This window comes from Bos indicus x Bos taurus, unplaced genomic scaffold (assembly GCF_003369695.1).
Source record: "Bos indicus x Bos taurus breed Angus x Brahman F1 hybrid unplaced genomic scaffold, Bos_hybrid_MaternalHap_v2.0 tig00011915_arrow_arrow_obj, whole genome shotgun sequence".
NCBI classification, from domain to species: Eukaryota; Metazoa; Chordata; class Mammalia; order Artiodactyla; family Bovidae; genus Bos; species Bos indicus x Bos taurus.
In genome coordinates this window covers 275-22,954 of record NW_020867995.1, presented here as the reverse complement: position 1 = coordinate 22,954, position 22,680 = coordinate 275, and the positions used below count along the sequence as shown (strand labels likewise).

At 42.1% G+C, this 22,680-nt stretch overlaps 1 protein-coding gene across 1 annotated transcript; it reads left to right on the top strand.

The window, feature by feature from the left end:
* Positions 1–298: 298 nt before the first annotated feature.
* Positions 299–16,024, top strand: LOC113889389 (multidrug resistance-associated protein 4-like; the record flags this gene model as incomplete). Its single annotated transcript, XM_027536070.1, has 5 exons — positions 299–441; positions 12,561–12,680; positions 13,825–13,935; positions 14,854–14,954; positions 15,833–16,024. Coding segments are annotated over exons 1-5 (642 nt in total), but the record flags the coding sequence as incomplete, so codon positions are not given.
* Positions 16,025–22,680: the final 6,656 nt, after the last annotated feature.

Genomic DNA, 22,680 nt, shown 5'->3' with positions numbered 1-22,680 from the left:
GAGTTTTAAATATTCTCTCATCTGTTAAAGTAGTAATGCCTGCATCATAGGGCTACTGAGTGTATCAAAGGAGCTAATACCTGAAAAATTCTCCTCATAGTGTTTGACACATGCAATAAATACATCGAGAACCACGCATTATTTATTTCTTTGGATAATAATAGGAAAAACATTTTCTATTATTCCAACACATCTTTTGGGAAAAGAGTTTAATCCTAACAAAACATTAAAGTTTATCTTTGAAAAAATCCTTAACAAAGACACCTCTGTATCTTTTTCACTGTTTCAGGGCTTTTTTACTTGTGATTGGTGTAGTAGGCGTGATGGTGGCAGTGATTCCTTGGATTGCAATACCTGTGATTCCCCTTGGCATAGCTGTCTTTTTTCTCCAGCGATATTTCTCAGAGACTTCACGAGATATTAAACGCCTGGAATGTGCAAGTGAGTACGGGACTCTCAGGTTGGTTTGGCAAAGTAGGCTGGCTTTCCTTTATGCCATTCTTAACCAGACCCCTGAAATCCTGCAGACTGTCTTCTGGAATTTCTCACTAAGTTAACGTTAGGTAATTGAATATTATGGGCCCTATTCAGTGTGGCCCTTAAGGTGGCAGGTCAGCTGTAGCTTTGTATTTTAGCACAAAGAGGTGAGTTTTCCCTGCCACATCCTGATTCCAGGGAACTGTTTACCTCCTGCTTCTTAGACATCCCAGATCCACTGCCTTTCTGGGTGGAATCCTTGGGAAGAGTAGATTTTGCAGGCACTTGGGGTCATCACTGGCTTTCCAAGAGAGCTGCATCCTAACCATCAGAGACAGTCTGGCATCTCTCCATTTCACAGACAGGAAGGCTGAGGCACCAGATATCAACTTGTTCAAGGGCAGCTTCCCAGTTGGCACAAGTGGTAAAGAACCTACCTGCCAATGCAGGAGACATAAGAGATACAGGTTCAGTCCCTGGGTCAGAAAGATCTCCTGGATAAGGAAATGGCAACCCACTGCAGTATTGTTGCCTGGAGAATCCCACGGACAGAGGAGCGTGATGGGCTACAATCAGTGAGGTCGCACAGAGTCAGACACAACTGAGCAATTTAGCAGCAGCAGCAGGTGAATTTGAGGATAGGGACCATTTATGTCTGTTCATGACATACTTCCTAACAGAGCAGCCAGTCTATAAATACTTTTATTAAAAATAAAATATTTCATTACACTGGAACGAATATACAAGGGAAACATGGGAATTTTCTTACCCCAGAGTTACTAGAAATGACAAGGAAAGGAAAATATTAGGAAAAGAAAAAGAGGTATCAGGAAATATATTCATATACCAGAAATGATATATTTGAAAAATACATTTTTCCCCATACCTAAAAGATGGCAATTAAGTTACAGTTGTTAATTGTTTTTAAAAGCTAAGTGCTGTTACTTTCAGGTTTACTGTTTATCATCAACAGTATTTGGGGTGAACACACTATTGTGTTCTACCATCCCCAAGGCTGTTCATATAAATGATGCTGAAATAATCCCTTAGAAGTACAACAGCATGGGATCTGTTCAGTAGGCATGCAGTCTAGTATTCTGTCTAACTTTGTAGCTTAGAATGATGGGGAACACATTTTATGACCAATGCTTCTGTCTACAGCTATTCACAGAGGGTAGATTATATCAGAGCTTATATTATTAACGCACAAACATATTTCATCAATATTAAAACCATAAGAAATCAAGGAAAGTAGAATTGTTAAATGTATTGTTTAAGGTATAAGGACAATAGTCAAAAAGGAAGGAAGATGTTTGTATTGATATCACAACCTTAACCATGGATATTACTACTGAACTTTCTATAAACTAAGCCAAGAGGAGAAGTTATTGAGTTCCATGGTTTTTAGTATCTAGTAGATACTAAGTGGAAAAAAAAAATCTAAGTTCATCAAAACAAAGGGGATTTTTTATTGTGGCATTTGCATGTTTTGTTATTATTATTATTTTAATATATATTAAATATTAGTTTATATATATTAATTATTATTATAATTATTATTGATAATAAATTCTTAAGAGGCATTTATCCTAAGTATTTGCATAATAGAGTGGTTGTTGGTTTCAGAAAAGCTATAGAAAAATTTTTGGTCGTCAGGAGAATCAGCTAAACTCCCATGAGTTTTGGTCTCAGGAGGTATTTGATGGGATGCACAACAGTAGAGTCCAGTATGTATGAGGTCCTGCTGATGTGAGCTGGTAGGAATGGTAGGATGCAGGGAGGCAGAAAAGGAAGTGAAGAGCTCCATCCAGTCTTCCGTAGACAAGGCCTCACACGTTTTATAATTTGAGGCTGACTTATGAAAATGGCGTTGGGCTTTCCCAGGGTGGCACTAGTGATAAAGAAACCTCTTGCAATGCAGGAGGTTTCAGACCGGGTTCAGGCCCTGGGTCGGGAAGATCCCCAGAGTAGGAAGTGGCAGCCCACTCTGGTAATCTTGCCTGGAAAATTCTATGGACAGAGGAGCTTGATGGGCTACAGTGCATGGGGTCACAGAGTCAGACACACTGAGCACCATGAAATGGAGCCATTCAAACGGTCTTGTTGAAAAGCAGGTCTCTGGTACATTCAAAGAGGAGTTGTTCCAGAAGTAACCTGTGATGAAGATTAATGCCTGGGGAAAGGGCTCACTTCCCATCATAAGAAAAGAAAGATGGCACTTCCTTAGGCTTTTTAAAGAGAAAGTACTGGATTTTTAAAATGTTTTTAGAAACCATCCCCACGAAAGAGAAAGGCAAAAAAGGCAAAATGGTTGTCTAAGGAGGCCTTACAAATAGCTGAGAAAGAAGAGAAGCTAAAGGCAAAGGAACAAAGGAAAGATATACCCATCTGAATGCAGAATTCAAGAGTAGCAAGGAGAGATAGCAAGGAGAGAGCCTCCTTCATGATCAATGCTAAGGAATAGAGGAAAACAATAGAATGGTAAAGACTAGAGAGCTCTTGAAGAAAATTAGAGATACCAAGAGAACGTTTCATTCAAAGAGGAGCACAATAAAGGACAGAAATGGTATAGACCTAACAAAAGCAGAAGATATTAAGAAGAGATGGCAAGAACACTCAGAAGACTGTACAAAAAAGATCTTCATGACCCAGATAACCATGCTGGTGTGATCAAGCACCCAGAGCCAGACATCCTGGAATGTGAAGTCAAGTGGGCCTTAGGAAGCATCACTAGAAAGAAAAACTAGTGGTGGTGATGGTATTCCAGCTGAGCTATTTCAAATTCTAGAAGATGATGCTGTGAAAGTGCTACACTAATAAGCCAACAAATTTGGAAAACTCAGCAGTGGCCACAGGACTGTAAAAGGTCAGTTTTCATTCCAAGCCCAAAGAAAGGCAATGCCAAAGAATGTTTCAAACTACCGCACAATTGCACTCATCTCACGTGCTAGCAAACTCCTGGTTAAATTCTCCAAGCCAGGCTTCAGCAATACGTGAATCGTGAACTTCCAGATGTTCAAGCTGTTTTAGAAAAGGCAGAGGAACCAGAGATCAAATTGCCAACATCTGGTAGATCATCGAAAAAGCAAGAAAGTTTCAAAAAAAAAATCTGCTTTTTTGACTACGCCAAAACCTCTGACTGTGTAGATCACAAACAAACTGTGGAAAAATTCTGAAAGAGATGGAATACCAGACCACCTGACCTGCCTCCTGAGAAATCTGTATGCAGGTCAAGAAGCAACAGTTAGAACTGGACATGAAACAACAGACTGGTTCCAAATCGGGAAAAATGTATGTTATGGCTGTATATTGTCACCTTGCTTATTTACCTTATATGCAGAGTACATCATACAAAATGCAGGGCTGGATGAAGGACAAGCTGGAATCAAAATTGCTGGGAGAAATATCAATAACCTCAGATATGCAGATAACACCACCCTTATGGCGGAAAGTGAAAATGAACTAAAGAGCCTCTTGATGAAACTGAAAGAAGAGAATGAAAAAGTTGACTGAAAGCTCAACATCAGAAAACTAAGATCATGGCATCTGGTCCCATCACTTCATGGCAAATAGATGCAGAAACAATGGAAACAGTGGCTGACTTATTTTTCTGGGCTCCAAAATCACTGCAGATGGTGACTGAAGCCATGAAATGAAAAGACGCTTACTCCTTGGAAGAAAAGTTATGACCAACTTAGACAGTATGTTAAAAAGCACAGACATTATTTTGCTGGCAAGGTCCATCTAGTCAAAGCTATGTTTTTCCAGTAGTCATGTATGGATGTGAGAGTTGGACTATAAAGAAAGCTGAGCACTGAAGAATTGATGCTTTGAACTGTGGTGTTGGACAAGACTCTTGGGAGTCCCTTGGACAGCAAGGAGATGAAACCAGTCAATCCTAAAGGACATCAACACTGAATATTCATTGGAAAGACTGATACTGAAGCTGAAACTCCAATACTTTGGTCACCTGATGCAAATAACTGACTCATTGAACAGACCCTGATGCTTGAAAAGATTGAAGGCAGGAAGAGAAGGGTACGGCAGAGAATGAGATAGTTGGATGGCATCACTGACTTGATGTACATGAGTTTGAGCAAGCTCCAGGAATTGGTGATGGACAGGGCAGCCTGGCTCATGCAGTCCATGGGCTTGCAAGGGATTGGACACGACTGAGTGGCTAAACTTAACTACTGGGTTTTCTCAGTGTTTGATCTGGAGAGTCTGAGAACTTTGGTCCCATCATTGTGGAATATTGGATTTTTTTTTTTTTTGCACCATAGTATGCTGCAAGAACATTAGACAGCAAAATATTCAATCCAGATACCCCCTCCTCCACACCCCGTATAAACAAATGTGGTGGCCAGTTAATTAGAACTGTTCTGTCTCTCTCTCTAGGTTGGGGGGTGGGGGAGGAGTCTGTGCCATAAATAATACCACTGTTTTCTTGAAACAGTAACTGATGGTGTGTCTTAAGGTCACTGCTGAAGGCACTAGTAAAAACAGGGACACCCAACTGCTGTATTCAGAAGGCTTAAACTTGCTTCATCCTTGTGCTCTGAAGGACTACAGACATCCTGAGGTTTAGTTTCAGATCCTATTGCCAAGCTGCCTCTGGAAGCTTTAGGGTGATATTTTTTTTTAGCTTAATGACAAGTATTAGCTGCTTTAAATGGGTTTATTGGGTACATTTTGCAAAAGTGAGCATAACAGCAGTCACAGAACAGTGCATAAAATCTGGATGGCATTTGGTTGCCTTTCTCTAGCTAACTCTTTTTGTTGTTTTTAAAACTTTTAATTTTGTATTGGGTATAGCCAAATAACAAGCAATGTTGTGATGGTTTCAGGTGAACAGTGAAGAGACTCAGCCATACATATATTTGTATCCATTCTCCCCAATCCCCTCCCATCCAGGCTGTCACATAACATTCCATGTACTGCATAAAATAGGCCCTTGTTGGTTATTTGTTTTAAATATAGCAGTATGCACATGTCTATCCCAAACTCCCTAACCCTTCCTCCTATCCTTCCCCCCAGAAACCGTAAGTTCATTGTCTCAGTCTGTGAGTCTCTTTCTGTTTGTAAGTAAGTTCATTTATTTTATTTTTTAGATTCCACATATAAGGGATGTCATATGATATTTCTTCCTCTCTGATATACTTAATTCAGTAAGTAACGACACTCTCCAGGTCTATCCATGTGGCTGAAGATGGCATTATTTCATTCTTTTAATCATGTAAACAACTCTTCGTATTTAGCAGTGCCTGAATGATGAAGTCATATCCAAATTCTGTCTGAAAGTATGCTGTGATCAACTAGTAATGTCTGCCACAGGCATTGCTGGCAGTAGGTTAGCATGTTTGTCATGTGTATTCAGACTATGATCCTCATGTCTGCTGTTTTAAGTGTTTTCATACCAGATTCCTAGGGACTTTATTCAACCTCAGGTGCTTAGTAAGATGTACAGTAATGACTAATGCTGTTGGATATTAGCTAAGGAAGATTTGGGGTTTTCTGAACATACAGTCTGGAGAAAAATGTATTTAATCACACATGGGCATTCTTAACCCTCATTATTCTCCCTCTGAGACATTGCAGTTGTGATTAAAAGCAAAACCATGGGATTAAAACAGAACTGGGTCTGACACCTGCTCTACCACTTAGGTGGGTTAATTTACTTAATCCTGGGCAGGGAGTGCTCTTAATCCCTCAGTCTCTGGAAGTCTCATGAGGGTTTCTTGAGTCAGTGCTTGTCAAGTGCTTGTAGACTACTACCAAAGACTCCAGAACCTTGAACATGAAGGAACTCAGAACATAGTAACCACTAGCAGGTCTCACACAGAGTGAATGATAACCACAACAGGGCTATCAGCCGAGGGTCCTTGCATGTAGTTCTCTGCCCTCCCCCTGCCAGGGAAGATCTTCAGTCTTTGGGGGTGTTCTGAAGAATCTTCAGGGTTGTGGACACACAGCTGTCAGTCATAGGAAAGGTAGGGTTACACGTGTGTGTGACTGCAGACTGATACCATGGCTCTTATAGGATAGCCAGCTCAGTGTTTGTGGGAAAGAGGGTATTTCACTGCCCAAGATAAGATCAGGTCCTTGACATCCCCACTCCCCTGTACCATTTAATCTTCTGTGGAGACCCTTCAGTTCACTCATCCTGGCATCCTGCTCAGTCCTAAGTGGGGTTTGAAAGAAACAGGATAGATTTTTACTGTTCTCATTCCTTTAGACCACTGTAACTGTTGGATATGAGGTGAAGTAGGTGATGGGGTCTTTGAGTTTCCTGGTGTTTAAACGGGGTGACACAGGCTTCTAAAAGTCGACCCCACCCTCCCTGCTGGAGAGAATCAGCTGCAGCTTTGATCTCCTGACAGGGAAGCAGGTGAGGGAGGCCATGCTGAGAGTTCACTCCAGGACTCTCCCTGGGTGAACAGCCATGTGCTTCCTCCTCAGAAGCCTTGTTGGTGATGAACATCACAAGATTTGTTGACATAGTGTTGACATCACAACATTTGCTGTGGAAGTGAGAGCCTAGTTCTAGTGAATTTTCTGTGCTCTCTGTAGTTGTACTCTTGGCATCCTCCTGACAGGGTGATGGGCTCAGAATTCACCTGCATCATCGCTGTGAGCACCCTGCTTCCCAACTGACTGAGTTCTGCAGGTGAGTTGGCACACCTGCTGGGGCTGCAGAAAAGGCCTGTGCAGAGCTCCCAGCCTTTCTTATTTGGAGCATGAGCTCAGTCTGTGTTCATGTTGCTCTTAAAAGTACAAAGTTATAGGAAGCTAAAATTAAAAGTTAATAGGATGGACAGAGAGACCAATGTGGATGCTGGAATAAGACCACAGACATGTAACTATACAGTCATAAACACCACCAAATCACTTTAGGCTCTTTGCCTAAAGTAAGTACAAAGGGAAATATTAGATCTTGTTTCAGTTCAGAGGTTTTTATTTCTTCCATCATAGGTGAGGGACCCTAATGATTATGGTTCCTGGTTAGATGTCCCAGGTGGAAAGAACCCAGGACTGAGTGGATGGACAGATGGCCCCCAGCCCAGACTTTCCTACTCCAGCCCAGGGCTTCCTACCCGCTTTGAGCCCTGTGTCTCACAGGAGGAATCCTGCTCTTTCCTCCTCGTAGAACCAGGGATGCTAAGCACAAGAAGTGGTTCTGTGTCTTTGCTCATTTGTACCCCAGGCCGTTCCCATACTTACACACAGCTGCAGTGCCCATATGCTCGTCAATACTGACTGAACTGTCACCCAGATAGGCATTTGGTTGTCAGGCTAAAGAGTCAGGTCCTGAAAATAATTTCGAATTTCCACTTTGATTCTTTTCCCCCCATCATTTAAAAAAGTTTCTGTATCCTCCTATAAGTGACCCTAATTTCCTCAAACCATCCAGGTTTTACTTACAGTTTTCTCTAGGAGATGCATAGGTAACAAAGTGATGTCAGTATTTTCTGATGATAAAGCACAAGCTATCACTCATCCCAGACAGAGGTCACAGGCTGTGTGAGGTGAGGTCTCACTCATCTGCCCCGACAACAGCAAGTTACAGCCTTGTTTCTGGTGGGAAATGAGAACCATAAGGGTCCTTCCTGCCCAGCAGCCTGTAATCCACCTGTTCCATGATGGGCAGAAGACTGACCCTGGGGCTTGTGGTCAGTATGCTCTTAGAGAAGATGGAAGGAAAAGAATGGTCAGTCATGTGACGCTAGACCCCCAACTTACATGAAGTCACTCAGAAGAGAATAGACACTAAGGCCAATGTCAGATTCTCAAAGGGTGATGTGAGTGTCACACGTCAATGCTGTTGCTGCTGCTAAGTCGCTTCAGTCATGTCCAACTCTGTGCAACCCCATAAACGGCAGCCCACCAGGCTCCCCTGTCCCTGGGATTCTCTAGACAAGAATACTGGAGTGAATTGCCATTTCCTTCTTCAATGCATGAAAGTGAAATGTCAAAGTGAAGTTGCTCAGTCATGTCCGACTCTTAGTGACCCCATGGACTTCAGCCTACCAGGCTCTTCCATCCATGGGATTTTCCAGGCAAGAGTACTGGAGTAGGGTGCTATTGCCTTCTCCATCACACATCACAGTGACCTCCAAACATCAGGACACATATCCAGCAGGCAGATACAGAAACATCCATCAGGTTCCCTGAGCAGAAGTCAAGACCATTCAAAGGCTCCTCATCTGCTGGGTCCTGTAGGCACAAGGGCGGTGCAGCACCGGGTGCTCCGCGGCCCGTACAGAGGCTCCTGGTGCAGGTGCAGGGGGAGGCCCAGACGGGGCAGGTGGCAGATTGTCCATTCCCTTACTCGTCTCTCCCTGTCCTGGGACTGGCTCTGGTCCAGTGTGGGGGATATACTGACTCTATCCCAGCACATAGGTTACTCATCTAAGGAGGAGATGGCCCACAGGTAGCTCAGCAAAATTCAGGGTGGTGAGGACTGTCATGGAGAATTAAATTTTGAAATGTTACTGTCTCAAAATTAGTAGTAATTACTCAGTCATGGAAAAGAATGAAATGTTGCCACTTGTAGCAACATGGATGGACATAGAGGGGTATTATTCTTGTTAAGGATAGTAAGACAAAGACAAATACTATATGCCATTCCTTCTATGTAGAATCTAAAGAATAATTTAAATGAATATAAATACAAAACAGAAATAGACTCAGAGACAGAAAGCAAACTTATTTAGTTCAGTTCAGTTGTTCAGTCATGCCCAACACATTGCGACCCCATGAACCGCAGCATGCCAGGCCTCCCTGTCCATCACCAACACCTGCAGTTTACCCAAACTCATGTCCGTTGAGTCGGTGATGCCATCCAACCATCTCATCCTCTGTCGTACTGTTCTTCTCCCTCCCTCAATCTTTCCCAGCATCAGGGTCTTTTCCAATGAGTCAGCTCTTCGCATCAGGTGGCAAAAGTATTGGAGTTTCAGCTTCAGCATCAGTCCTTCCAGTGAATATTCAGGACTTGTCTCCTTTAGGATGGGCTGGTTGGATCTCCTTGCAGTCCAAGGGACTCTCAAGAGTCTTCTCCAACACCATAGTTCAAAAGCATCAATTCTTTGGTGCTCAGCTTTCTTTATAGCCAACTCTCAGATCCATACATGACTACTGGAAAAAACATAACCTTGACTAGACAGAGTGTTGATAAAGTAATGTCTCTGCTTTTTAATATGCTGTCTAGGTTGGGCAAAACTTTCCTTCCAAGGAATAAGCATCTTTGAATTTCATGGCTGCAATCACCATCTGCAGTGATTTTGAAGCCCCCCCAAAATAAAGTCAGCTTCTGTTTCCACTGTTTCCCCATCTATTTGTCATGAAGTGATGGGGCTAGATGCCATGATCTGAGTTTTCTGAATGTTGAGCTTTAAGCCAACTTTTTCATCCTCCTCTTTCACTTTCATCAACAGGACCTTTAGTTCTTCACTTTCTGCCATAAGGGTAGTGTCATCTGCATATCTGAGGTCATTGATATTTCTCCCCCAGCATTCTTTATTCCAACTTTGCTTCCTCCAGCCCAGCGTTTCTCATGATGTACTCTGCATATAAGTTAAATAAGCAGGGTGACAATATACAAACTTGATGAACTCCTTTTCCTATTTGGAACCAGTCTGTCGTTCCATGTCCAGTTCTAACTGTTGCTTCCTGACCTGCATACAGGTTTCTCAAGAGGCAAGTCAGGTGGTCTGGTATTCCCATCTCTTTCAGAATTTCAGAATTTCCACAGGTTATTGTGATCCACACAGTCAAAGGCTTTGGCATGGTCAATAAAGCAGAAATAGAGATTTATCTTGTTTTTTCAATGATCCAGAGGATGTTGGCAATTTGATCTCTGGTTCCTTTGCCTTTTCTAAAACCAGCTTGAACATCTGGAAGTTCACGGTTCACATATTGCTGAAGCCTGGCTTGGAGAATTTTGAGCATTACTTTACTAGCCTGTGAGATGAGTGCAACTGTGCTATAGTTTGAGCATTCTTTGGGATTGGAATGAAAACTGACCTTTTCCAGTCCTGTGACCGCTGCTGAGTTTTCCACATTTGCTGACATATTGAGTGCAGCATTTTTATAGCATCATCTTTAGGATTTGAAATAGCTCCATTGGAATTCCATCACCTCCACTAGCTTTGTTCGTAGTGATACTTTCTAAGGCCCACTTGACTTCACATTCCAGGATGTCTGGCTCTAGGTGAGTTTTTATACTATCATGATTATCTGGGTCATGAAGATCTTTTTTGTACAGTTCTTCTGTATATTCTTGCCACCTCTTCTTAATATCTTCTGCTTAGGTCCATACCATTTCTGTCCTTTTTGTGCCCATCTTTGCATGAAAATTTCCCTTGGTATCTCTAATATTCTTGAAGAGATCTCTAGTCGTTCCCATTCATTCTATTGTTTTTCTCTATTTCTTTGCATTGATCTCTGAGGAAGGCTTTCTTATCTCTCCTTGCTATTCTTTGAACCTCTGCATTCAAATGGGTATATCTTTCCTTTTCTCCTTGCTTTGTCTTCTCTTCTCTATTTTCTTAGCTATTTGTAAAGCCTCCTCAGACAGCCATTTTGCCTTTTTGCATTTCTTTTTCTTGGGGATGTTCTTGATCCCTGTCTCCTGTACAATGTCATGAACCTCTGTCCTTAGTTTAATAGGCACTCTGTCTATCAGATTTAGTCCCTTAAATCTATTTTCCACTTCCTCTGTATAATCATAAGGGTTTTGATTTAGGTCATACCTGAATGGTCTAGTGGTTTTCCTGACTGTCTTCAATTTAAGTTTGAATTTGGCAATAAGGAGTTTATGATCTGAACCATGGTTAGCTCCTGGTTTTGTTTTTTGCTGATTGTATAGAGCTTCTCCATCTTTGGCTGCAAAGAATATAATCAAACTGATTTTGGAGTTGACCATCTGGTGATGTCCATGTGTAGAGTCTTCTCTTACCTTGTTGGAAGAGATTGTTTGCTATGACCCTGTGTTCTCTTGGCACAACTCTATTAGCCTTTGCTCTGCTTCATTTTGTACTCCAAGGCCAAATTTGGCACAAGTCTATTAGCCTTTGCTCTGCTTCATTTTGTACTCCAAGGCCAAATTTGCCAGTTACCAAGTGTTTCTTGACTTCCTACTTTTTATTGCAGTCCCCTGTAATGATAAGGACATCTTTTTTGGGTGTTAGTTCTAAAAGGTCTTGTAGGTCTTAATAGAACCATTCACCTTACAGTTACCGTAGGGCAAAGAGAGGAAAGGAGCAACAAATTAGGAATATGGAATTAAGAAGTACACGCTACTGTGCATCAAATAGGTCAGGAACATGAATTTACTGTACACCTCAGGGAATTTTACTTAATATCTTGTATCAGCCTATCTAGGGACAGTTCTAGCCTCACTTGTGCTCATGTTTATTTGCTCAGTCATGGGCAATTCTTTCAATCCCATGGACCATATCCCACCAGGCTCCACTGTCCATGGGATTCTCTAGGCAAGAATATTGGAGTGGGTTGCCACTTCTTCCTCCAGGGGATCTTCTCGACCCAGGGATTGAACCCACATCTCTTGTGTCTACTACATACAGATGAATTCTTAAACTGCTGAGTCATCCTATAATGGAATATAATCAGAAAAAAAAATAACTGCATTACTATGCTGTACACTTGAAACATATCATAATTCAACTGTACATATATATATATATATATAGACACATATATATTTTTTTAATTTGGAGAGGTGTATGCTGAGGAGGACCTTGATGAATGAGGTAGTAAACAATTTCTTTATCTAAATCTAGTTGTGATTTCAATTTGTTAAAAAAAAAAAAAAAATGTTTCAAAGAGAATCTTTCATTTCCAGGTTGTTAAAGTGAAGGTTGGTGTGAGCAGGAATTCAAGGGTCACGTGGAGGATCCTCTCTGAAGGGGCATCATCCTTCCTCCCCCAGGCAGCTCTCCAGGAAGTCCCGGGTGTGCCCTTTGGTGGGACGTGTGACCACAGAGCATGAGAGCCTGTTGGCTTCCTCGCATCCAGCTTCTCTGACTTTCTCTGTTGTGTGTCTGTCTCTGCTTCTCCAGCACGGAGCCCAGTATTTTCCCACTTAGCATCTTCTCTCCGGGGACTCTGGACCATCCGGGCGTACAAAGCTGAACAGAGTTTTCAGGAGCTGTTTGATGCACACCAGGACTTGCATTCAGGTCTGTAAGTTTCTGGAAATGATTTCAAAGGATGGGGTGTTCTGCCCTCTGAGGCCTGACCTCCCTCTCAGGTGGCCTGGCTGGCCAGCACTTTCCTGTGCCGCCCCTCATGCCCCTCTGCACACCTGCCTCCCCCACCCATCTATCTGCTCCCCATCCCCTCTGTGTGCCCCTCTTCCCTCCATCTCCTGCTTGCCTCCCCTCCCCTGACTGGCTTGTGTTGTCCTTCCATCACTGTGTCCTGTGGTTTTCTGTTTCTTTAGGACAGGAGTCAGCAAAGAGCCAGCTCTGTGTGCTGTCCTGTGTCTGTTGTAACTTCTTAAGTCTCCTGTTGTAGCACAAAGGACAGCAAAGGTAATACATCAGCAAATGGCCATGCCTGTGAGCCACTAAAACTTCATTTATGGAACCAGGTGTTGGCCATTCCTGGCCTCCAGGCTGTAGTTGTCTGCTCTCCTTTCAGAGCATGTCAAACCTGACTGAGGAAAATAATTTCCTGATTAGCATATTTGCTGTTCTCTTCATGTATATTATTCTTTGTGTCAGTGAAGATTTCTTCTAGGTAGAAATTTCAGAATTTACTACAAGTCTATAAAATCCTGGCCTGTGTCTTCAATCTGTATTGTATTGTATTTTGAAGATAAAAGCCGCTTGCAGGTCCTGTTAGCTGATGGTTATTTACACACTGGCTCTGAAGGGTAAACACTGTGCAGGGCCTGGTAGGAATTGCAGAAGGTGCTGGAAACAGTGTGAGCTGTGCTCTCTGCTACCAGAGAGCTTGGAATAGTCAACGTGTGAGAGGGTGATCTTCAGGTTGAGGCCCAGCACTGCAGGAAATGCACTGATGAGACTGTTTTTCCATCTTCTTTCTCAGGATGAAACTTCTGTTTATAACCTGTGGATTGAATTTTTCAGTACATGCTTCCCACAGAGCCCCTGACTGATTCCTGTATGTGTCAGATCTTGTCGTGTCAAAACCTAGCTTTCTGAACTCTTTGGGCTCCTTGGGTGTATAACTTTGCTATCCTACCTGTGTAAAATTCTTCTGTTGCTCAACTGAACAAAATGCACTTTCTCATTTGAAGCAGCTAACATGGCTGTTCTACTACTGATTTATTATACTTATTATGGTTCACAAATGCAGAGGCTTGGTTCCTGCTTTTGACGACGTCCCGATGGCTCGCTGTGTATCTAGATGTCATCTGTGCCATCTTCGTCACTGTTGTTGCCTTTGTGTCCCTGATTCTTACAGATGGTAAGTATAGATGTGAGTAACTACTTATAATATGAATATAATATGAATAGAGTTTATAGTTTCATTTACATTTGTTAAATAAAGCTCTTGCTGTCTTGTGTAGTATATACTGTTTGACTCTAATGAATTAGTGTTTGCAGTATAGGATTCCACTGTGTGGTTTACATAAAGTCATTTGTGTCTTGATGAAGCCTTTTTATCTCTTTCTTTGAATGGGTTGAGGTCTATGCAATGTAGCAAGCTGACTTGCTGAACATTCCAGGTATGTTGGGAGGAGCAAACCAGGTTTACTCTTATAAGCTTTGTCCAGTTAGCTTTAGGGCTACTTGAATCTCTTAGTTGCAGGTACCTGATTCACTGAGGTGAGAAAGATTCTCTGTAGGAAAGAACAGTGTCCTCCCTGCTGTATGGGTACCAGATGAGCAGGTGTCGGCAACTGTGCCATGAATTCACCATCTCTATTCCATAGTAACAGCGCCAAATCAAAATCTTTAATAAGGAGCAAGAGAGTGGCGGTTTAGACTTAAAAGCACTGGCTGTTAGAACCCATTGTCTTGTTTTCCGTGGTTTTAACTGCAGCTGCCTTCAATGTAGAAAGTGAACTTTACACAAAGGTTCTTGAAACCCTAATGATGAAAGTCAGAATAATGACATGATTCCTCACCTTTGTAATGCTGTCAAGTGTGTCAATCCTGCTGGGATTAATAAAGTCATTTTGTAGTCTTTTTGAATTCGAAGTGTTTTCTTCATTGTATCATGGTCTCAATCAAAATATAGTAAAAGTATGTGTCACATTATCATTATATACAAATGATTTAAATATTATAAAGGAGTCTTCTTCATAAAGTGATAGAAGGAGCTAGGTGAGGGGTTAAGAACAGGACTGACTTTATTTTCCTTTTCCTTCTTTCTATTTAGCTTTGACTCCTGGGCAGGTTGGCCTGGTCCTGTCTCTTGCCCTCACACTCACGGGGCTGTTCCAGTGGTGCATCAGGCAAAGGACCGAAGTTGAGAACCTGGTAGTGTTTATTTAACCTTCTTCGTCCGCCCTTTCAAGTCTCCTTGCCATTAATGGCATACAGGCAATTCTTATGTAAAATATTAAAGCTGTTATTTTTACATCATAGCTAACAGTTTTTTATATCCTCCTCCATCTGATTAAAGTCAGTGTAAAATAAAACCTATACATATTATTCTTAATCTTATGTATGTCACGTTGGCAGGTTTTATATTCTTTTAAGCTGTCTTCAAGTAAATAAATGTCTCTTCATTATTATAGTCTTTAAATATAATGAAAGTAGGGGGAAGGTTCTGAAATTCTAGAGAGAATATATGCTAATTTCTTAGAAACTTGTTTCTTAATAGATAATTTCCATTCTTGGTAAAATAATTCAGTATTTTGAGGGTTTTTTGTTTGTTTAATTAATAGGTACACCTACTTCATTTTAGCATTTATTCCTGTGTGTGTTGAACATCTGAATTTGCTACTGTCCCTTCTTTCTGGTAGAATAAGCCGCTTCTCAGAATGACCCTTCTGTAGCCACACATTACTGATTGGTGTCCATAAGTATTCTTTTCTTTAACAAAATTCTCTTGTTTCTTTTATCCATATGTGAAAAGTAGGTAAATGAAAGTTTATCATTCAGTTCTGTAATTCTTTTAGTTTTAATATGAAGTTTAAGGATGAAATCCTAAATGAAAGTGTTACAAGATGATGAATAAGTTTAGAAATCATCAAAGACCTCATCAAACTCCTATTTCCATCCTTTTGGGAATGATAAGACGTGAGATATTTTAAACCAATTATGTATAAAAGCGGAACATCTCATTTACAATCTTGGAACACCTATAAATTAGACCCTGTGTCCTGACCCATGTGATGTGATGTGTCTTTCAGATGATTTCAGTAGAAAGAGTGACGGGATATTTAGACCTTGAGAAAGAAGCTCCTTGGGAATACAAGGATCATCCCCCGCCACCCTGGACTAATGAAGGAAGGATTAGCTTTAACACTGTTCACTTCAGGTACACCTTAGATGGGCCTCTGGTATTGAAGAAGCTGACCGCAGTCATTGAATCAAGAAAAAAGGTTTGTTTAAGCCAGTAGTAGTCTCTTTAAAATCCAGCTAAAGAGTTAGCACCATATTTGTTCTTGGCTTCCTTGTTGCTGTGTCAGGGGACTCTTTGTTCCTCATGGATGCATGTTTGATAAGTTGCTTCAATTGTGTCCAAGTCTTTGCAATCCCATGGGCTGTAGCCCATCAGGCTACTCTGTCCATGGAGTTCTCCAGGCAAGAATACTGGAGTGGGTTGCCATTTACTCCTCCAGGGGACTTTCCCAACCCAGTGATCAAACTGGCGTCTCTTACATCTCCTGCATTGGCAAGCAGGTTCCTTACCACTAGTGCCATCTGGGAAGTCGTGTAGTGACATGAGAAGTGCATCATTCTTGGAAATTGACCATGGAAGGGGGACCCCAGCATTTCTTTGTATTGCGAGCTCCCTCATGGGGGTTGCAGGGCTCTTGGCCCTGGAGCTTGAACTTAACCTCACTTGGGATACTATATGTTTTACCTGATTATTCATGAGGAGTCTTGGAAGTCAGCCCTGGCTCCCTGTCACTAACTCTCCTATATCTCATTTCTTGCCATCTTTTCTTCTTTGTACTTATGGAAATCTTCTCTTCCTCCCATGATGCCTTTCAGTTGCAGCCTCCTCTCTTTGTCCCTTGGCCCTTCCCATAGACTTGTCTTCCACTCACCCACACTTATCTGTCATCCTGCTGCTCTCACCCCACCGGCTGCTTCTTTCTTTAGCACAGATCTGATTCTTATTGGCTTGTGTAAGATGATGCTCAAACCATAGTTCAGCCCAAGGTCCAATCAAAATAGGGACTGTTTGGCCATCAGAGAAGAGCCCAGAATCGTGACTCAGTCAGGGCTGAGGAACCAAAGCCCTCATGGAGGCAAGGCCAGAGATTTGCTTAAAGTGAATGAAAACAACCCAAAAGGAGCAGAGGAGGATCCATGTGGGAGACGATAGAGAGGTTTGTGTCCTGGTCCTGCCAGCATCCACGTCTGCTGGTGATGTTCCTTTCACACTGAGCTTGGGTTCCCCAACTCAGACCAGGAGAGATGCTTGAAGACGAGACTAAACCAGAACAGACAAAGTAGTAGGCAGCTCTTCCCCACCTCCCTCAGCATCCTTGGTCCTAACATTCCCACCCCCTCTGCACTCAGCTCCTGTGTAGATTCTCTCAAAGCAACATGCCCTCCCTGCTTACAGTGTGCACATGCTGCCCCTTTGCTTCTGTCACAAGGCTGGTGAAAAATATCATTTTCTGAGTGAAAGTGTTACTCAGTCATGTCTGACTCTTTGTCACCCCATGGACTGCAGCACACCAGGCTTCCCTGTTCATCACCAACTCCTGGAGCTTGCTCAAACTCACGTCCATCAAATCGGTAATGACATCCAACTATCTCATCTGCTGTCGTCCCCTTCTCCTCCTGCCTTCAATCTTTCCAGCGTCAGGGTCTTTTCAAATGAGTCAGTTCTTCACATCATAAGGCCAGAGTATTGGAGTTTCAGCTTCAGCATCAGTCCTTCCAATGAATATTCAGGACTGATTTCCTTTAGGGTTCATTCAGGACTGATTCCTGGTTGGACCTCCTTGCAGTCTAAGGGACTTTAAAGAGTCTTCTCCAAGACCACAACTCAGAAGCATCAATTCTCTGGCATTCAGCCTTCTTTATTGTCCAACTTTCACATCCATACATGTCTATTGGGAAAACCATAGCTTTGACTATACGGACATTTCTTGATAATGTCTCTGCTTTTTAATATGCTGTCTAGGTTGGTCATAACTTTTCTTTCAAGGAGAAAGCATATTTAATTTCATGGCTGCAGTCACCATCTGCAGTGATTTTGGAGCCCCCAAATAATAGTCTGTCACTGTTTCCATTGTTTCCCCATCTATTTGTCATGAAATGATGGGAACAGATGGCATGATCTTCATTTTTTGAATGTTGAGTTTTAAGCCAGATTTTTCACACTCCTCTTTCACTTTCATCAAGAACTTCTTTAGTTCCTCTTCTCTTTCTGCCATAAAGATGGTGTCATCTGTGTATCTGAGGTTTTTGATATGTTCTTCCTGCAATCTTGATTCCAGCTTATGCTTCATCCAGCCTGGCATTTTGCATGTTATACTCTGCATATATGTTAAATAAGCAGGGTGACAATATACAGCCTTGATGTATATTGGCGTAGTCAATAAAGCAGAAATAGATGTTTTTTTCTGGAACTCTCTTGCTTTTTCTTTGATTCAACGGATGTTGACAATGTGATCTCTGGTTCCTCTGCCTTTTCTAAATCCAGCTTGAACATCTGGAAGTTCTCGGTTCATGTACTGTTGAAGCCTAGCTTGGGGAATTTTGAGCATTACTTTGCTAGCATGTGAGATGAGTGCAGTTGTGTGGTAGTTTGAACATTCTTTAACATTGCCTTTCTTTGGGATTGGAATGAAAACTGACCTTTTCCAGTCCTGTGGCCACTGCTCAGTTTTCCAAATTTGCTGGCATATTGAGTGCAGTGCTTTCACAGCATCATCTTTTAGGATTTGAAATAGAAATTGTTAGCTGGGTAAATTTTAGGTTACATGTTTACCAGAATTAAAATAAGAGGTATCATCTGTGGCATGCTTTGTAATTTTCATCTGTATCTCATAGAAACCTGAGGTGTTTTAGGATCAGATAACATCTTGTTTTCATCTCTGTTCCCCAGGAAGTGGCATTCTGCAGGGCACAGTAAGAGTACTGAGGGACTGCTGGCTAGGAGAGTGAGTGAGTAGCACACAGGTCTGAGCAACCAGTAACCAACACACACACATTTCTCAGATAGCTCACTGGTAAAAGAATCTGCCTGCAATGCAGCAGATGTGGATTCAATCCCCGGGTGAGGAATCCTCTGGAGAAGGAAATGACAACCTGCTCCAGTATTTTTGCCTGGAAAATTCCATGACAGAGGAGCCTGGTGGGCTACAGTCAATGGGGTCACAAAGAGTCGGACATGACTTAGTGACTGAGCACGCATGTACCCTTTAACATGAAAGAATATTCAACTTAATGCTCAGATGATAGATACCAAGAGAGAAGCTTCAGTTAATTACAGGACAAAAACTTGCTCCAAATTGTTTTCATTTTCATTGTAGTTCAGGAGGAAGATAAGGATTCCTATGGCAGGAAAGCATTAGCTATGTTAGCTATACTTTTTATGAAATCCTGTCCCTGAGAGCACTGTAGATGATGTTTGCTTACTTGGAGACAATGTGTCCAACAGATTTCCTGTTGTAAACATAATTTTGTTAATGTATACTGATCTAAAATTTCTCCCAAATCAAAAATATGAATATCTAAGAAACTCTGTAGTACAACTTAAGACTGTAACAGATTTGTATTCTTTTATCGTAAAATCCCCAAATCTTAGGGTTATCTGAGGTTCTAAAGTATGTGAGGGAAGATTGAGTTTGAAGACTGAATTAATAATTGCAGTAACTTGACTTTTGATCTGTGTTTTTATCAACTCTTAGTATCACTGTTAGCTTTCATTCTTTTGTGTTAGGTGATACTTGTGCAGTGTGTTCATGAAGTGATTTCACTCCACTTGTGTACATCTCAGGTTTCCTCTCCTGCTCACCTGTTCCAGCCCCTGACACTCCAGGACACCTCTTTGGTGTTGGATTTGATTGAGAGGCTGCTTTGGGGACATGGGAGTGAACTCGCCTACCAAAGTGGGGCTCTTTCTCTTTACATCATGTCCTCTGCTGTCCGGATTCCTGGAAATTAGAGCAACAGAAGGAAAGCGTAGTAGGCACCATCAGTTCAGTTCAGTTCAGTTCAGTCACTCAGTCGTGTCCAACTCTTTGCAACCCCATGAATTGCAGCACGCTAGGCCTCTGTCCATCACCAACTCCCGGAGTTCACTCAAACTCATATCCATTGAGTCAGTGATGCCATCCAGCCATCTCATCCTCTGTCATCCCCTTCTCCTCCTGCCCCAATCCCTCCTAGCATCAGAGTCTTTTCCAATGAGTCAACTCTTTGCATGAGGTGGCCAAAGTACTGGAGTTTCAGCTTTAGCATCATTCCATCCAAAGAACACCCAGGACTGATTTCCTTTAGAGGACTGGTTGGATCTCCTTGCAGTCCAAGGGACTCTCAAGAGTCTTCTCTAACACCATAGTTCAAAAGCATCAATTCTTCAGTGCTCAGCTGCTCAGCTTTCTTCACAGTCCAACTCTCACATCCATACATGACTGCTGGAAAAACCATAGCCTTGACCAGATGGACCTTTGTTTGACAAAGTAACATCTCTGCTTTTTATATACTATCTAGAGGTTTCTAATTTATGGAAGAAATAGCTAGTAAAAGTAAAGACCCAAATGACATAAATAGACCCCTAGGCTTCTTGTTAGATTCCAAACAGAGGCTGAGTTTTTCATTTAAATGATTTGTGCTTGATTTGATCATTTTAGAGAGTACTGGGTCATTTTAAAGCATTTTCCAGCTCTTGAGGTAGATTAATTTCCATTTGTTATTTTTCTTTTCTTGCTCAGAGCTATTAGTTAGATAATACATTTTTACAGGTGCTTACTATACCTTGCTCTAATGTGCAAAATATTGCTGTCCTACATTTTCTCCTTCTTTAACATATTATTTCTCAGCAACCCCTCCTCACACACCAATTGTCCCCCTTGCCCTGCTGGCTTCCTCATTCCTTGTGACTTGGACGGTGATGTCAGGGCCAGCAGCACCTGAATCACTTGGAACTTCTTAGAAATGCAGAGTCTCAGGCTCACCCAGACCTCTTGACTCAGCATCACATTTGAACAAGATCTCCCAGTAAAGTCCTTTCTCTCCCATGGGCAATTTTTGATGAGTGATAACTTATGATTTCCAAGAACTATATTTGACAGTATGAAATTGAGCTCATGAATCACCCAAACACCTGCTGTGTCTGAGCAGGAGGCTCTAGAATGTTCTGCACCACTTACCCTACAGATTTATTTACTTTTATATTCTGGAAATCATGCCTTTACATTATAATCAAACTCTGTGTCATTTAAGTGCATTTATTTGCATCTTTTCCAGTGAAGTTTGTCTTCATCACGGGCAGTTTTCATCTGACTCCCGCCTTCCCACACCAGACTCCTGCAGGGACTGGAGGATTTCCCAAAGGCTCAGCCCTGCCTGGACCTGAAGTCACAGACAGCCCAGTGTAGCAGTGTATGTGCGGCTCTTTAACCACCTGATGGGGTCAAGAATGAGGCTTGCTGTTCCAAGCAGGGCACTAGGTCTGTTTGTCCCATTTCCCAGGAACCATTGTCCCACTCAGCTGCAGGTTTCTCTCTCCCAGCCCAGCTGTGGGTGCCAGTTCTTCCTGCTGACAGCCAGCCCACTTGACCTCAACTACCCTTTTCTTCTCTGTGATGTTGGCCATGTTGTCCCACTCACCACATTTTATGCATCCATATCCACATCATGCTTTAACTCTCTGGCACTAGGATTTCTATGGTAGGCCTGTTCTTTTAATTGCAACTACATAAAGAAGGCTGAGCGCCAAAGAATTGATACTTTCAACTGTGGTGCTGGAGAAGACTCTTGAGATTTTCTTGGACAGCAAGGAGATGAAATCAGTTAATCCTAATGGAAATTAACCCTGAAAATTCATTGGAAAGACTGATGCTGAAGCTCCAACACTTTGGCCACCTTGTGCAAAGAGCCAACTCCTTGGAAAAGACCATAGATGCTGGGAAAGATTGAGGGCAAGAGGAGAACGGGGTGACAGAGGATGAGATGATTAGATGGCATCATCAAGTCAATGAACATGAGTTTGAGCAGACTCTGGGAGAGTGAAGGACAGGGAAGTCTAGTATGCTGCAGTCCATGGGGTCGCAGAGTCGGACATGACTTAGCAACTGAACAATACACCTCTCCCCACTTTCTCTGTTTCAGCTACACAGAGGGGGCATAATATCATGTCAGTCCTTAAGCAGATAAGGAGACCATCAGCAAAATGAAAAAGAGGCTGATACACATGGATTTGAGTCCCATACTGCACCTTAAGGGCTCTGTTATTTCAGCAAACTAATTAATCTTATAAACCTCGATCTCTCTCATTTGCAAAATGGAACTGATCAGACTTAACATCTAATTTTGTTCTGCAACTGAAACAAAATAAGACACATTAAACACCCAGCATGAAGACCAGCACACTGTAAATACTTGAGCAAAGGTAGATGGTTGTCATTTACGTAGGATCTAAAATGACCTTAGGGGCTTCCCAGGTGGTGCTAGTGGTAAAGAATCCACTTGCCAATGTAGGAGACATAAGAGACCAGGTTTCGATCCCTGGATGGGGCAGATCCCCTGAAGAAGGGCTTGGCAACCCACTCCAGTATTCTTGCCTGGAGAATCCCACAGACAGAGGAGCCTAATGAGCTTCAGTCCATAGGGTCGCAGGTCAGACATGACTGAAGCAACTTAGCACAGCACAGGACATAAAGGATGCTGTATGATGTTTCTGCTTCTCTGTCTGACTTTGCTCAGTATGACAGTCTCTAGGTTCAGCCGTCTTGCTGCAAATGCATATTTCACTTTTTAATGGATGAATAATTTCTGTTTTATATATTAATACATACCACACCCTTTTATCCATTCCTCTGTCAGTGGACTTTTAGGTTGCTTCCAT